A 13,824-nucleotide genomic window follows, 5' to 3' on the forward strand; every position below is an offset into this window, starting at 1 on the left:
TAAGTATGATATGAAAGTCAGAAAAAATAAAAATGATAAATTTAACTGTGAAAAATAGTGGTTTCCTTTGGGAACTATTGACTAGAAACAAGCATGAAGGATCCTGTTGTGTTTTATATCTTTATCTGGGTAGTTGTTACACAAGTAAGAGTTTGTGTGTGTTGCATGTAAAAAGCACTGAGCTGTGCGCTTAAGTTTTGTGTTCTACACGGGCTTCTCACTGTTGTGGCCTCTCCCGTTGCGGAGCACAGGCTCCGGACGCACAGGCTCAACAGCCATGACTCACGCGCCCAGCCGCTCCGCGGCATGTAGGATCTTCCCGGACCGGGGCACGAACCCGTGTCCCCTGAATCGGCAGGCGGACTCTCAACCACTGCGCTACCAGGGAAGCCCAAGTTTTGTGTTCTTTATGTATATCTTCAAAACAAAACAGAGCATAGGAAAATTATCTCGGGAAAGGAAGGACTGCTTCTCGGAATGCTAAAAAGTAAAGAGATTAGGATTTCCCCTGCAGCTGGGATTGTGTTGAAACTCTAATTGGGCTTTCTATATTCTTATTTAATAGTATTACCTATTTCCTAAGAAATAATATTACAATATGTAAAGAGAAAATGAAAAAGAAAAATATACCCAAACTAATTATCCAGGGACATAGGGGTAGGGTGCAACGTCATTGGGCCTAAGATTTAGTTGTGTCCCAACAATGTAGATTTGGATTAGCTCCTAATCTCTCTCTTTCTCTCTCTCTCTCTCTGTTCCTCTCTCTCTTCTCCACCCCTCTCTTACTCCCTCTCATTTTCCTCTCTTCCTTCTCATCTTTCCTTCCTTCCTTCGTTCTTTTCTTTCTAACTGCCTGTCTGCCTTACTTTCTTCCTTCCCCAGCAACCCTTTATTTCTTTATACTCTGGGGAGTTTCAAAAAACATTTACGGGGCTTCCCTGGTGGCGCAGTGGTTGAGAGTCTGCCTGCCGATGCAGGGGACACGGGTTCGTGCCCCGGTCCGGGAAGATCCCATATGCCGTGGAGTGGCTGGCCCGTGAGCCATGGCCGCTGAGCCTGCGCGTAAAAAGATTTACGGCTTCACATTCTTTAACAATGAGATTTGTGGTCCTTCTATTGTAAGTGTGCCTAGATCATTAAGCTGTGTCTTTTCCCCCTGATCCTGATCTTTACTTCACTATATTCTTTCATTTAAATTCTAATTTAAAGTTTATCAAGTTTGATTCTGGTAGCCAATATTGAAAGGAAAACCTGGTAAGTTAAACAATTCATATTGTTCATAACATTTTAAAAAATTCCCCATGTTGAATATAGGTTGAATTATGTCTCCCCAAAATTCTTATATGGAAATCCTAACCCCTAGTACCTCAATAAAGTTGATTTTTAAGAACACTTAGATTGGACTTCCCTGGTGGCGCAGTGGTTGAGAGTCTGCTTGGCGTTGCAGGGGACACGGGTTCGTGCCCCGGTCCGGGAGGATCCCACATGCCGCGGAGTGGCTGGGCCCGTGAGCCATGGCCGCTGAGCCTGCGCGTCCGGAGCCTGTGCTCCGCAAGGGGAGAGGACGCAACGGTGAGAGGCCCACGTACCCCAAAAGAAAAAAAAATCACTTAGATTAAAAAAGAAGTCATGGCTCCTTGGAGGAATGTCTGATTCCAGATCTGAGGCAGGAAATCTCCAGGATGAATTTGGAACATCTCGTATGGAAAACAGGGAAGTTTCCAAAATTAATAGGTCATATCCAAAGGACTTAGGAGCCACCACGAATCCTCTGACCAAAGATGGGGAAATTTTAGCATAAAAAAATTGGCACTCACTGAATATATAAAAAGCCATGAGTTCATAAGGATATTTTTTAAATGAGAGAGAATAAGGCAAACAGCGACAACAAAAACAAACCCAGCTTCACTAAACACCAATTGAGATTGCAAAGGCATTAATTCTTACAAAGGCAGCAACTGAAAAGAAAGAATGATCTATTATCCTACCTTTTCTGAACAATTTGGTAATTTAGGTACCAAATAGCCCTAGTAGATTAAGGGAAGTCCTCTTTACAGAATTTCAGTTAATAAGTGTGGAAAGAATGATAGATTAGTGAAGCTACCATTTTATAATCCCCAAAACATTAACTGGCTCTGCTCATCGATGGGTGAAACCATTGGACGAATGTGGTTTTTTCGTCTTTTTAAATTTATTTGTTTTTATTTTGGGCTGTGCTGGGTCTGTTGCTACGTGCAGGCTTTTCTGTAGTTGTGGCATGCTGGCTTCTCATTGCGTTGGCTCAGCAGGCTCCAGAGCACAGGCTCAGTAGTTGTGGCGCATGGGCTTAGTTGCTCCACAGCATGTGGGATCTTCCCGGACCAGGGCTCGAACCCGTGTGTCCTGCATTGGCAGGTGGATTCTTAACCACTGCGCCACCAGGGAAGGCCTAGACAAATGGATGGGAGATTCCTCATTGGGAGAGAAGGCTGGGCACCACAAGAACCTGTGATTAATCTTAACATCACACAAGTGCAGCAATTGGACACCAAGTGCCGCCTGGTGTGAAGTTACCTGTGGCTTGATTGGATTCAAGTTCAGCTCTTTTGGTAAGTAGACTTTGCAGGTGACATACTTAATCATGAAGGAATGAAATATGATATATGGGATTTACTTGAAAACATAGAAATAAAAGAAAAATGGTTAGGTGGCGCGTAAGTGGGCAATCTTAATAATCGCTGAATCTTGATAAAGGGAATTGGGGGTTCATCACCCCTTTCTTTCTACTTTTGTGTTTATAGTTTTTCATAATAAGTTGTTTGCAGGTATTTATTTTAGACATAAGGGAGCATTTGTTTATGGAAATAATAGAAAGACTGAGAAAGTTCCTTCCTTGGTCATCTGTTCAAAATCAGAACAAACACAAGAGGCAGACCCCTCTGTTCAGCTCACAAAGGTGTTCATTTCTCTGAGAACTAGTATGCCCACTCCCTGCCCCAAACCACCTACTGACCACCACTGCTCTGGACCCAGTGCCAGACCATAGCTAATTTCACTAGAGGGACACCAGGCCCAAGGTAGTCCAGTCAGATTTTTGCTGCCAAAGACTTAAAGCTGAAGTTCAAAATCTGCTTGTCAGACTCTGCTGTTGGAGAACTATGGAGTTAGGGAGAACTATATTCTGCCCAGTGAACTGGAGAAACACAGAAAGCTGATAGGGGTGGCAGGGCCGAGGGAAAGAAGCAGATGTAGCATTCTGCCAGCATTCTCTGCCCTGTAGTCCTCCTCCTGGGCTTTGTAAGAACCCCTTCTCACAAGATAGTAAATTTTGTTCAAGGGAGCTCTCTGTCACAGGCTAGCCTTGGGTGCAGGACACCAAGGCCTTACCTACCAGTGAGTTGGTCAGATGAGAGCCTGGGGACCAGTGGACATGTAGGCCATCACTGGAGACTGTCCCTCAGTGGAAGGGCCTTTGGACTCATGGAAGGGTTAAGTCTCTCATCATTTAAGGAAATTTCTGCCTAATGACTCTTTAACTTAATTACATTAGCTTTTTTTTCTTACTATTTTAAATAAAACTCTTCAACTATTAAAAAAAAAAAAAGGTGGGTCTCTATGAGAACCACTTCTTACATGACAGTAAATTTTGTCCCCAACCCTGTCCTTTTATTTTTTGGTCTAAAGCTGGGACTTCCTTGGCAGTCCACTGGTTAAGACTCTGCACTTCCACTCCAGCGGGCACGGGTTTGATCCCTGGTCAGGGAACTAAGATACTGCATGCTGCACGGTGTGGCCAAAAAAAAAAGAAACAGTCATCATAAATCTGTCTCTAGTAAGTCACTGTAACGGCAACAAAAAGAATCCTTAGTAGTACAACTGCCTTTAGTTTTATCTGACTTAATTATAATACCTGCTTGGAGCACGTGTGTCGGCTAAATAGCTTCCTTCCGGTTCATAATTCCAGGTCTCTATAGCTAAAGGGGTTAGAGTGGAAACTTTTGGGTGGAGAGACCCAGGTGTACACCCCACCCCTCAAAAAACATTGCTTCGCTTTAACTTGCAAAACGTCTTTGATAATATGAACAAACCTTGCTTAACTATTTATAAATGGATATGAGAAAGCTGCAAAGATAGGTGTCTGAAAGACCTTTCCACTCTGATAATGACACTTGATCAGTTCAGAAGTGACAAATGACAAAGTGACAAGGCAATCAAGGAAATGTTGCCTCAAGAAGCAAATAGGCAGGGTTACTAAAGGCCTAACACATCACAGCTTCTGAAGTCTACCTTTGGATTCTTCAGATCTGGAATTTCTCTAAAGCTATAATTTACGCGGGTGGGTTGAGTGTGATAGCTACATGTCCCACAAGGGAAGAAATTTTTGTCTGTTTGTTCAAATATACCTCATGTGTCTGGCACATAATTGACATCCAATAAGTGTTACTACATGAATTATAGCCTTTGCAAGTTTTTAAGCCCAAACAAGGTCTGACCCTAATGGAGCCCTTCAAATGTCAATATAGAACAATTCTCAGTCCTGTATTTCCTGGAACACACTTGAAAAATAGCTCTGCAAGCTGATAATGACAAAGGAGTCGTCATAATAAATCCAAATAAAGAAAAACTGCAGTATTTTATCTTTTAAAGGAACACAGCCAATCCTGGGGTCATCATATCAAAATCTTCTAACAACAATCCCCAAAGTTCTTTCTCAAACTGTGGCCAGGGAAATGGGCCCTTGAGAGTTTCAAGGGAACGAAAGAGGCACAGCAGATTTCCAGTACGAACGGTGAGAATGTGTGAATGGTGGTCAGGCAGCATCTACGGCTTTTATTCACATCTAATTTCTCTTCTCTGACCTCAAGAGGGGCTGTTATTCCCCTCCTGTCTTAGATGATCCTGGAAATTAAGTCTTTGAACAGTGAGCTCACTCAGAGAAGTTCTCTTTTTTTGCAGAGTCCAGTGGTGCTTCCAGGATAGAAATGGTTCCTGCAGTGCCATATGGAATTTGAGCTAACTCATTTGACTGAGGACCCAAGTAGACTTCAGGTGAGGTACAGAGATAATGCTGGTGAACCTGAAGAGGATTTGGGGAGGCCAGTATGATACTTACCATTTTCACCCTACACTTGTGCTATATTATTTATCTTAGTCATTACTTTTTAGTCCAAAGTCTTTTTCATACTCTCCATGAATGAAGAAAGTGAACTGTTTCATAAGTGCCTCATGAAAAGTAAAATTAACAGTGGTGTTCATTGATTCACTCATCTATTCATTTATTTAACAAACATTTATTAAACACCTCGTATGTGCTAGGCATTGCACTGTGTGATATTAACATGTTTATTGCAATGTCAAAATAATTTTCTTTTGTGTAAGTCTTGTATTCCATAACTTCTACATGTGACTGCAAATAAACTCTATTTTAGGAAAGAGTAGTTTAACAAGAAGAATGCAGAAGTAAGCCCTATAAATATTTTAAATATGGTGCGCATATTTCTGACTTTAACCAGAATTTCACAATGTACCTTTTTCTGAACATCCAAAATTCTTGCACTACCTGTTCAGTCAAGTAAGAATACAGGAAGAACTTGAGTGCATACGAGTAAAACCCTAAAATAAATGTAATAAATTCTCATATTGACTATTCATAACAATATCTTTTAGGGGCAGTACATTTTTGCACTTAGATAAAAAGAAATGACCTTAAAAGCTGGTGTTAGTTTTCTTTTTCGATCAAGGAATTAATAGGGCAATGACCAATAACTTGTGGATTGTTGGGGAATTTATACAATTCCTAATACTTTTAAACTAACAATCATTGCATAATCATCTGCCCAGTTATACACAGTTAAAAACTTGTATCTGACGAAAGAAATAAGCCCACCTTTTTTTGCATACGGGTTAGCTTTTCCAGCTGCACCTCCTCACTGGCTGCTCCCCATTTCCCGGTAAGTACGTAATACTGGGAGGAACTTTGCCCTTTTATCTCTTCAAGAAAAACATTTGAAGTATACTTGGCAGGTCAATGTTCAGCCACAGAAATCTCAGCGAAAAACAGCCACCCATTTGAGGGTAGCCTGTTTCTCATGCACCTGCAGCTGACCGAGCTTGGTGCTCGCGGGCAGACTCAAGGCGGTCAGAACATGTTCTGAGGCATCCCTGGAAAACAGCAACCGTCTCTGGCGAGGAGCAGTAGGACAGGCTTAAAATGAATTCTTTCCCTGGGGAAGAACAAAGCACGAGTTAGATTTCGAGGAACCACAGTTGGCCTGGTTCTTGCCCCCAGAGAATTTGGAACTGAATAGGCCATTCTTGGCCCCATTGTGCATGGAGCCCTCATCTATCTTGATTAAATGAGCCTTGAATGCTCGCTTTGGCAGCACATATACTAAAATTGGAACGATACAGAGAAGATTAGCATGGTCCCTGAACAAGGAAGACATGCAAATTCATGAAGTGTTCCGTATTTTTTAAAAAAAGAAAAAAAAATGAGCCTTGAATTTTGGAGCTCCCCTCTACACATCTTTAGCAAATTCAGGGGCCAAAAGCCCTTCTTGATACCTAACTTTGTCATCATGCTTGAGACTGAGATCCAGTTTTTCCTGTGTAATATTTTGTGGAAACTGGGAGGCCTTTAAATACACAAAAGAAACATTTGTTTATTGTTACCAAATTAAAAAGAATCATAGAATGTTTAAAGTTCTAAATTGATTTAGAATTCATTTAGAATAATAATAATTCCTTGCACAAGGCTGGTAGACACGTTGTTTTGGCCTCTGTCCACCATCCCTTCCCTCTTCTTCAAGGAACAGCACTTCACTTTTTCCTTTGGGCAACTACCTTCACCCCACTATTAGTCCACGAGGTTTATATGGGACTGATTCTACCCCTTAGATCCAGAAGAGGGTGTAAAGAGAGTCCACATCCCCTGACCACAGTGATTGCTTCGAGAATGAGCACCCTGTCCAGGTTGGGCCAATGAGACCCACCCTAATTTTTTTTTTTTTTGCGGTACCCGGGCCTCTCACTGTTGTGGCCTCTCCCGTTGCGGAGCACAGGCTCCGGACGCGCAGGTTCAGCAGCCATGGCTCATGGGCCCAGCCGCTCTGCGGCATGTGAGATCCTCCCGGACCAGGGCACGAACCCGTGTCCCTTGCATCGGCAGGCAGACTCTCAACCACTGCACCACCAGGGAAGCCCCGAGACCCAGCCTAATCTGATGGAGTTTCCGAAGCTTGTCCCCGGGGTCCTGATTAGTACATGTGTAGCATTTTACACGGAAAGCTTAAGGAGCTTCTTAAGGTCACAGCAAGTCATTCATATTGTCAGCTTCTCCTGATACTGGCCCACTTTCTAGTTGGGGAACAGTGATACCAAAAGATCATTTCAATAATACATTAAGAGCATTCATTCATTCATTCAAGTATTCATTGAGATGATGAATACTACTAGATGCCTGGTTCTGTGCAAGAGATGGAGTTTGACTGAAACAGCCATGATTGCTGCCCAATGATGTTCTGAAAGATGTGTATATGGGCACACACAGGAGGGGCATGCAACCTACCCTGGATGTGTTCATATGGGTGTCCAGGAAGGCTTCCTGGAGAAAGAGACTGGCTTCCTAAGTACCTCTGCATCTATTCTCCTTTAATTTTAATTTAATCTCATCCTCACAGCTACTGTCTTAGTTCAGGCTTTTTTTGTTTCACATCTGAATTACAGCAAGAGCTTTCTAACTGGACTGGATACTTCTACTCTTATCCTGGTCCCTAATATCCAACTCATTCTTTAGTGATGACGGAATGATTTGTTTCTTAGCAACATTTTACTGACATATTATATACATACATAAAATTACATATGTAAGCATACAGCTTGATGAATTTCCTCAACCAAGCACACCCATTAACCAGTGCCCCCATCAATAAACATGGCCACCACACCAGAAGCCCATCTCACGTCCTCTTCTGTATACTCACCTCCTCCCACAAATGAGTTTTTAAAAATACTAATCTCAGGGCTTCCCTGGTGGCACAGTGGTTAAGAATCTGCCTGCCAATGCAGGGGACACAGGTTTGAGCCCTGGGCTGGGAAGATCCCACATGCCGCAGAGCAGTTAAGCCCGTGTGCCACAACTACTGAGCCTGCGCTCTAGAAGCCGCAAGCCACAACTACTGAAGCCTGTGCAACTACAGCCCGTGCTCCGCAAGAAGCCACCGCAATGAGAAACCCGCGCACTGCAACGAAGGGTAGCCCCCGCTCACCACAACTAGAGAAAGCCCACGCACAGCAACGAAGACCCAACGCAGCCAAAACTAAAATAAATAAAATAAATAAATTAAAAAAAGAATACTAATCTCATTATATTGCTCCCTTGCTTTGTTACAGCCTTTCAAGGACTCTCCACAGGCTTCAGGATAAAACCCTATCTCCTTAGCCAAACTAAACTCTTGTAATTCCTAACCTACTATCCTGGTTCTCACTGCCTGGCCTTTGCATATGCTGCTTCTTCTGTTTAGACTAATGTCTCAGCCCTCTTCCTCCCCCATTTTAATCATTCCTAATTATTCCAGGAACCACCTTCTCAAAACCTTCCAAGATCCCTTCCTCTCCATAGATTCTGAAAGGTAGAAATAGTGTTTTTCATCCCAGTTTCCCAGTTGGCTAAATGAATAAATGAGAACACCTGGCTTTATTACTTTCCCTTAAAGCCTTTCCTCCTCTTGCCTCCTCCCCTCCATCCCTTTTAAGCAAGAACAAACCATTGCCCGGTGAATAAATGCATATAGTTTGTAGGTAAGTCATGACTTTTTCACTGATCCAGCCACAACCTTCTGCTTGGTATCCCCTCGCATACACCAAGATATGACTGAAGTAGGGACAGTTTGTGGTCCTGCACCCTACCAAGATAAGTGGACACAATGGAAATTGATATTCATGAGATCTGAGCCGTTCTGCCAGTAAAAAGTTGCTCTAATTGGAATATCTGAAGGATCTAAGGGAAAAGTGGGAGTGGGAGGAGGATACAAGCAAGTAGGCTAACATTTACCAAATGCCAAACACAATGTTAGGCTCTATCTATGATGTCTTATTTAACTGAAGTTGGGGAGGAATGGGCATAAAGGTATAGATTTTTGCACTGCATAAAAAGAAAAGCCAATATGTCCTTTCCTTCCTTTGGTTGAAAAAAGTTATTCATGCATTTATAGCTTTTTCTTTCTAATTAAAAATAAGAGTGCAGAATCACTGAAATTTCTAATTTCAAAGACAATTTGCTTAACTAGCTTGAAAAATGATTCTATAAAAACATTGTAAAAGTTTTTGGTGTGTAGGAGAAAGTATCACTAGGTTGATGGGTACAGCCAGAGCACCTAGCGCTGTCCGTTCAGCTCCCAAATTGTCACTGTGGGTGGGCAGGTAATGCCACTTGAAACTACCTAAATGAAACCATTTTTATAGAAGCTTTTACAATCTGTACTTGGTTTTCAATGAAAAAGTTCTGCACAATAAATCCAAATGGCATAACAGCAAAAACACCTGAAAGGATGGCCCCATTCCCAGCAAGTCTACTTATTCCCTAACATCTTGTAACTTACATGGCACTGGGCTGGGGCACCACCAATGCACTGCTGTGATCTAGAAATTCTCTCAAAACTGCCTCCTCTCCTTAGGTCAGCAGCCCACCCATGCCCTATTTAGAACTTTGCTGAATAAAAGTTAAATTACATAAATGAAGGCCAAAATCCAGAAATTCAAATTCAAGCCATCAGGAAAAAAAACTCCTTAAGTCAAGGTAGAAGTAGATGCCTCAGTTGCTTCATTGATAAACCTGAAGAGGCCACTGTGATACTTACCCTTTATACCCTAAACTTGGATGCTATAATATTTATCTTAGTCATCGTTTTATAGTTCAGAGTGTTTTGCTGGATCTTCATGAGTGCAGATATTACGCTGTTTCTTAAGTGCTTAGTAAAATTAATGGTGTTGTTCATTCATTCATCCCACTGAATAGGCAGGAAATTCATAGCTCTGGTACAAAGAAAGCTATGAGCCAGCAGGCAGAAGCGTTCATTCAGTGGGGGAGCGAAGAAAAAGAACGTGTTTTCATTGCTCAGAAAATTTTCGATTCTTCTCTTTCCTCTTTTGGGGCTGTAGGCAAAGCGAATGTTCTCCTGACAGTAGGGTTTCCTTGAAAACTTGGTTTCACAAAATGCACCACCTTTGTGGGCCGCGCCGCGGGAGCTGACTGCACTACCTGCCTGCGTCGGCGGCAGGTCACGAGGTCAAGGTCGGCTTCGCGTAGGCTGCGCCTCTTTCAGCACGTTTCCTTGGCCTCGCGCGCTCCCTCCCTCCGGCAGGCGTCGCTGGCCATTGATGGGGCGAGAGGAAGGAAGCGGATCTTCGATCCCGCCCGGAGGCTCGGCACCCCTGGGCCGCCTTCCTCCCGTGCCCGCCTGCGCTCGCGCCGCCGCGGCTTCTGGAGGGTCTCGCGCCACCTGCCGGCGCCCAGGGATGGACCGGGCCCTCACTCTGGAAGGCAAGGATCTGGGCGGCCGCGATTGAGGGCTCGGGCGCAGCTGGGAGGGAATCCCCGGCGGGCGAGAGCACCAGCGCCAGGCCAAGGCGTGGGGTACGCGGAGAGGTCCGGGATCGCGGCGACGGCATCCGGAGTCGCGGGCGGGGCGCTGCCGGGGAGTCCGGGAACCCTGGAGGGGCCGGGGAGTGGGCGGAGGTGCCGCAGGAGGCGTCCAGGGCTTGGCCGGGCTGGTCTGGTCGGGCGCGCAGTTGAGGGGAGGGACGGGGCTGCGCCGGGCTGGGCCGCCGTGTCTGCTTCCCTCGCCCTGGACCCTCGCCGGGCGATGAGTGTTGAGGAAGAGAGGAAGACCTGCGGGCCTTTAGATACTGGGACCGCCCTTTCCCGCTCCAGGTCGGGCGGCGAGCAGCAACGAAGGCTGGACCCTCAGTGGCAGCATGAGAGCGGTCGCCGCCGCTCCGGGCTTGCGGCCGCGCGGCAGGCGGTGGCGGCTCTGCCGGCGCTCGCCATGAGCGCGCGGTGGGGCGGGCGGCGCACTCCGCGTGGAGGCCTGAGGCTGTCCGAGGCCCATCTGGCGCTGATGGCCGCCAGCCTGGTGTGCAGCGCCGTGGTCGTCTATGTTTGCTGGAAGCAGCTGCCGCCCCTGCCCTGGGCCTCCTCCGTCCCGCCGCGGCGGGTGAGCGTGCTGCTGTGGTGGGAGCCCTTCGGGGGCCGGCACAGAGCCAAAAGGCCGCACCCCGATTGCCGGTTGCGCTTCAACATCAGCGGCTGCCTCCTGCTCACTGATCGCGCGGCCTACGGGGAGGCCCAGGCGGTGCTTTTCCACCACAGAGACCTGGTGAGGGGACCCCAGGACTGGCCCCCGCCCTGGGGCGTCTACGTGCGCCCGGCGGAGGAGCAGCAGGTGCTGATGGACGACGAGGAGGAAGCCGCGGAGGCCTTAGCCCTGGCTGCCTCGGGCCCCAGGCCCCCCGGCCAGCGCTGGGTGTGGATGAACTTCGAGTCGCCCACCCACTCCCCGGGGCTGCAGAGCCTGGCAGGTAACCTTTTCAACTGGACGCTCTCCTACCGGGCCGACTCGGACATCTTCGTGCCTTACGGCTACCTCTACCCCAGGACCCATCCCAGCGAGCAGCCGCCGGGTCTGGTCCCGCCGCTGGCCCGGAAACAAGGGCTGGTGGCCTGGGTGGTGAGCAACTGGGACGAGCGCCAGGCGCGGGTCCGCTACTACCGCCAGCTGAGCCAGTACGTGACCGTAGACGTCTTCGGCAAGGGTGGGCCCGGGCAGCCGCTGCCCGACGTCGGGCTCCTGCACACAGTGGCCCGCTACAAGTTCTACCTGGCCTTCGAGAACTCGCAGCACCTGGATTATATCACGGAGAAGCTGTGGCGTAACGCCTTCCTGGCTGGGGCGGTGCCGGTGGTGCTGGGCCCAGACCGTGCCAATTACGAGCGCTTCATGCCCCGCCGTGCCTTCATCCACGTGGACGACTTCCCTGATGCCTCCTCCCTGGCGGCCCACCTGCAATTCCTCGATCGAAACCCAGTTGCCTACCGCGGATACTTCAGCTGGCGTCGGAGCTATGCCGTGCACGTCACCTCCTTCTGGGACGAGCCTTGGTGCCGGGCCTGCCAGGCTGTGCAGATGGCTGGGGACCAGCCCAAGAGCGTCCCTAACTTGGCTGGCTGGTTTCAGCGGTGAAGCCACCCTCCCCTGGCTGTAACCCAGGGAGGCCAAGTCGTCGGCTTTTGGATCCTCCGGATCCTCCGCTGTGCATCTCCTTAACTGCCGGATCATGGGACTGTATTTTCCAAACACCCATTTTTAATCTATTCCCATAGATTAAAGTTGACTTACCAAGTAATATTATTCAGCACAAAGACTGGGTGGGAAGGGTCCTGGGTGCTCATGGTTTTTGGACAACTAGCAGTTGGGCTTCCTCTGCTGTCCAAGGGCATCTGAGCTCTGGGGTGAAGATGGGGGCCTTCCTCCCCTTGTAACCAGTGCAGAGGTGAAGAAACAGCTTACCTACAAGAAACAATTGTCAGTGGCTCTGAATTTCCTCATGTGCCACAGGCCATATTTGTGGCCTGTGCTGAGTCCAAATCTCACACAATGCTCCTCCACTCACGTGACTGGGCCGAATGTGGCAAACCCCTGGTTTCAGAAAGAGCCTTGTTGCAGGATAGAGAAAGGACTGTGGCCACAGGTGGGTCTTTCTCTTTGTGCCTGGATTTCTCAAAGCGTCATCTCCTAAGAAAGGTGAGGAGGGTGGTCCAAGAATCCACTGACTTCCTTAACAAGTGCTGTTGTTTGTTCCCTTGCTTTATGAATGGAAACAAGATGCTGGATTGTCCTTGGAGAAGAGTTAGGATGAATATTTGGTGTACCTCACTTTACACAAATGTATTCTTGAAAAGCCGCTTTTAAATCAAATTCACTGTTTTAGAAGAGCGCAATATTTAATGGAACCCTATGGAGAATCCCTTTATAATGTGAATAATCATCTGCTAACTGATTTTTTCTGTGTCGATGTTTTTCTATAACCTGGATCTTTTAAAAAGCATATTAAAATTACAGATGTGAAAATAAAGCAGAAGCAACCTTCTTCTCCCTTCCTCCCAGAAAACCAGCCTGTGTTTACAAACAGAAGAGAAGGAAGCCACAGTGTCACTTTCCACAAAATTATTTTGTGTCTTTACTGGAGCTGAAATTTAAAACTGGAAAGTCAGTCCTCCATGGGGTCCTGGCATTACCTGTCTGCAGAACAATGAAAGGGATTGCACTGTATTATGGAATCATGCAAAAGGAAGAAAGTTTCCTGTCTGTTAATAGCGGTTTTTGATTCTGTCTGTTTTAAGTTAAATGTTTAGTTGCGAGGGAATAGAACTTAATCAGTGCCTGCAGTAAAAACTTTATCTTTTGCTACAGAAATCTGCAATTCTCCCTGGGGCCACCAGGTTCCCCTCCTGGTCTGCCCAGTAGTACAGTGGGTACATCCTCACATTTCTAGTGCCATTCTCTTTAAGGCTCTTATAATCTACCACGGTCAAAAAGTAAATAGTGGACTTTGATAAATCAGTTGGCAGAACTTATTTTGTTTAAAGTAACGTTCTTTTTTAAAAAATTTAATTTATTTTTGGCTGCATTGGGTCCTTGTTGCTGTGCGCAGTCTTTCTCTAGTTGCGGCAAGCGGGGGCTACTCTTTTTTTGTTTGTTTGTTTGTTTTAATTTATTTTATTTTTGGCTGTGTTGCGTCTTCATTGCAGTGCGCGGGCTTCTCATTGCGGTGACTTCTCATTGTGGA

General features: G+C 46.3%; 1 protein-coding gene, 1 long non-coding RNA gene and 1 other non-coding gene across 3 annotated transcripts; 2 read left to right on the forward strand and 1 right to left on the reverse strand.

Moving 5' to 3' along the window:
* Positions 1 to 5,254: 5,254 nt before the first annotated feature.
* On the reverse strand, positions 5,255 to 12,563 carry LOC132526238 (uncharacterized). Its single transcript, XR_009542503.1, has 2 exons — positions 12,375 to 12,563; positions 5,255 to 6,203 (listed from the first exon to the last, which is right to left on the reverse strand). It is a non-coding gene; the product is annotated as an uncharacterized LOC132526238 (long non-coding RNA).
* Positions 6,347 to 6,453, forward strand: LOC132526640 (U6 spliceosomal RNA). The gene has a single exon (XR_009542631.1). It is a non-coding gene; the product is annotated as a U6 spliceosomal RNA (small nuclear RNA).
* FUT4 (fucosyltransferase 4) lies at positions 10,346 to 13,531 on the forward strand. Its single transcript, XM_060160236.1, has one exon. The coding sequence runs from the start codon at positions 10,842 to 10,844 to the stop codon at positions 12,216 to 12,218; it is 1,377 nt and encodes a 458-aa protein (XP_060016219.1). The 5' UTR covers positions 10,346 to 10,841; the 3' UTR covers positions 12,219 to 13,531.
* Positions 13,532 to 13,824: the final 293 nt, after the last annotated feature.

The sequence above is a fragment of the Lagenorhynchus albirostris genome, chromosome 9, assembly GCF_949774975.1.
Source record: "Lagenorhynchus albirostris chromosome 9, mLagAlb1.1, whole genome shotgun sequence".
Lineage (NCBI taxonomy): Eukaryota > Metazoa > Chordata > Mammalia > Artiodactyla > Delphinidae > Lagenorhynchus > Lagenorhynchus albirostris.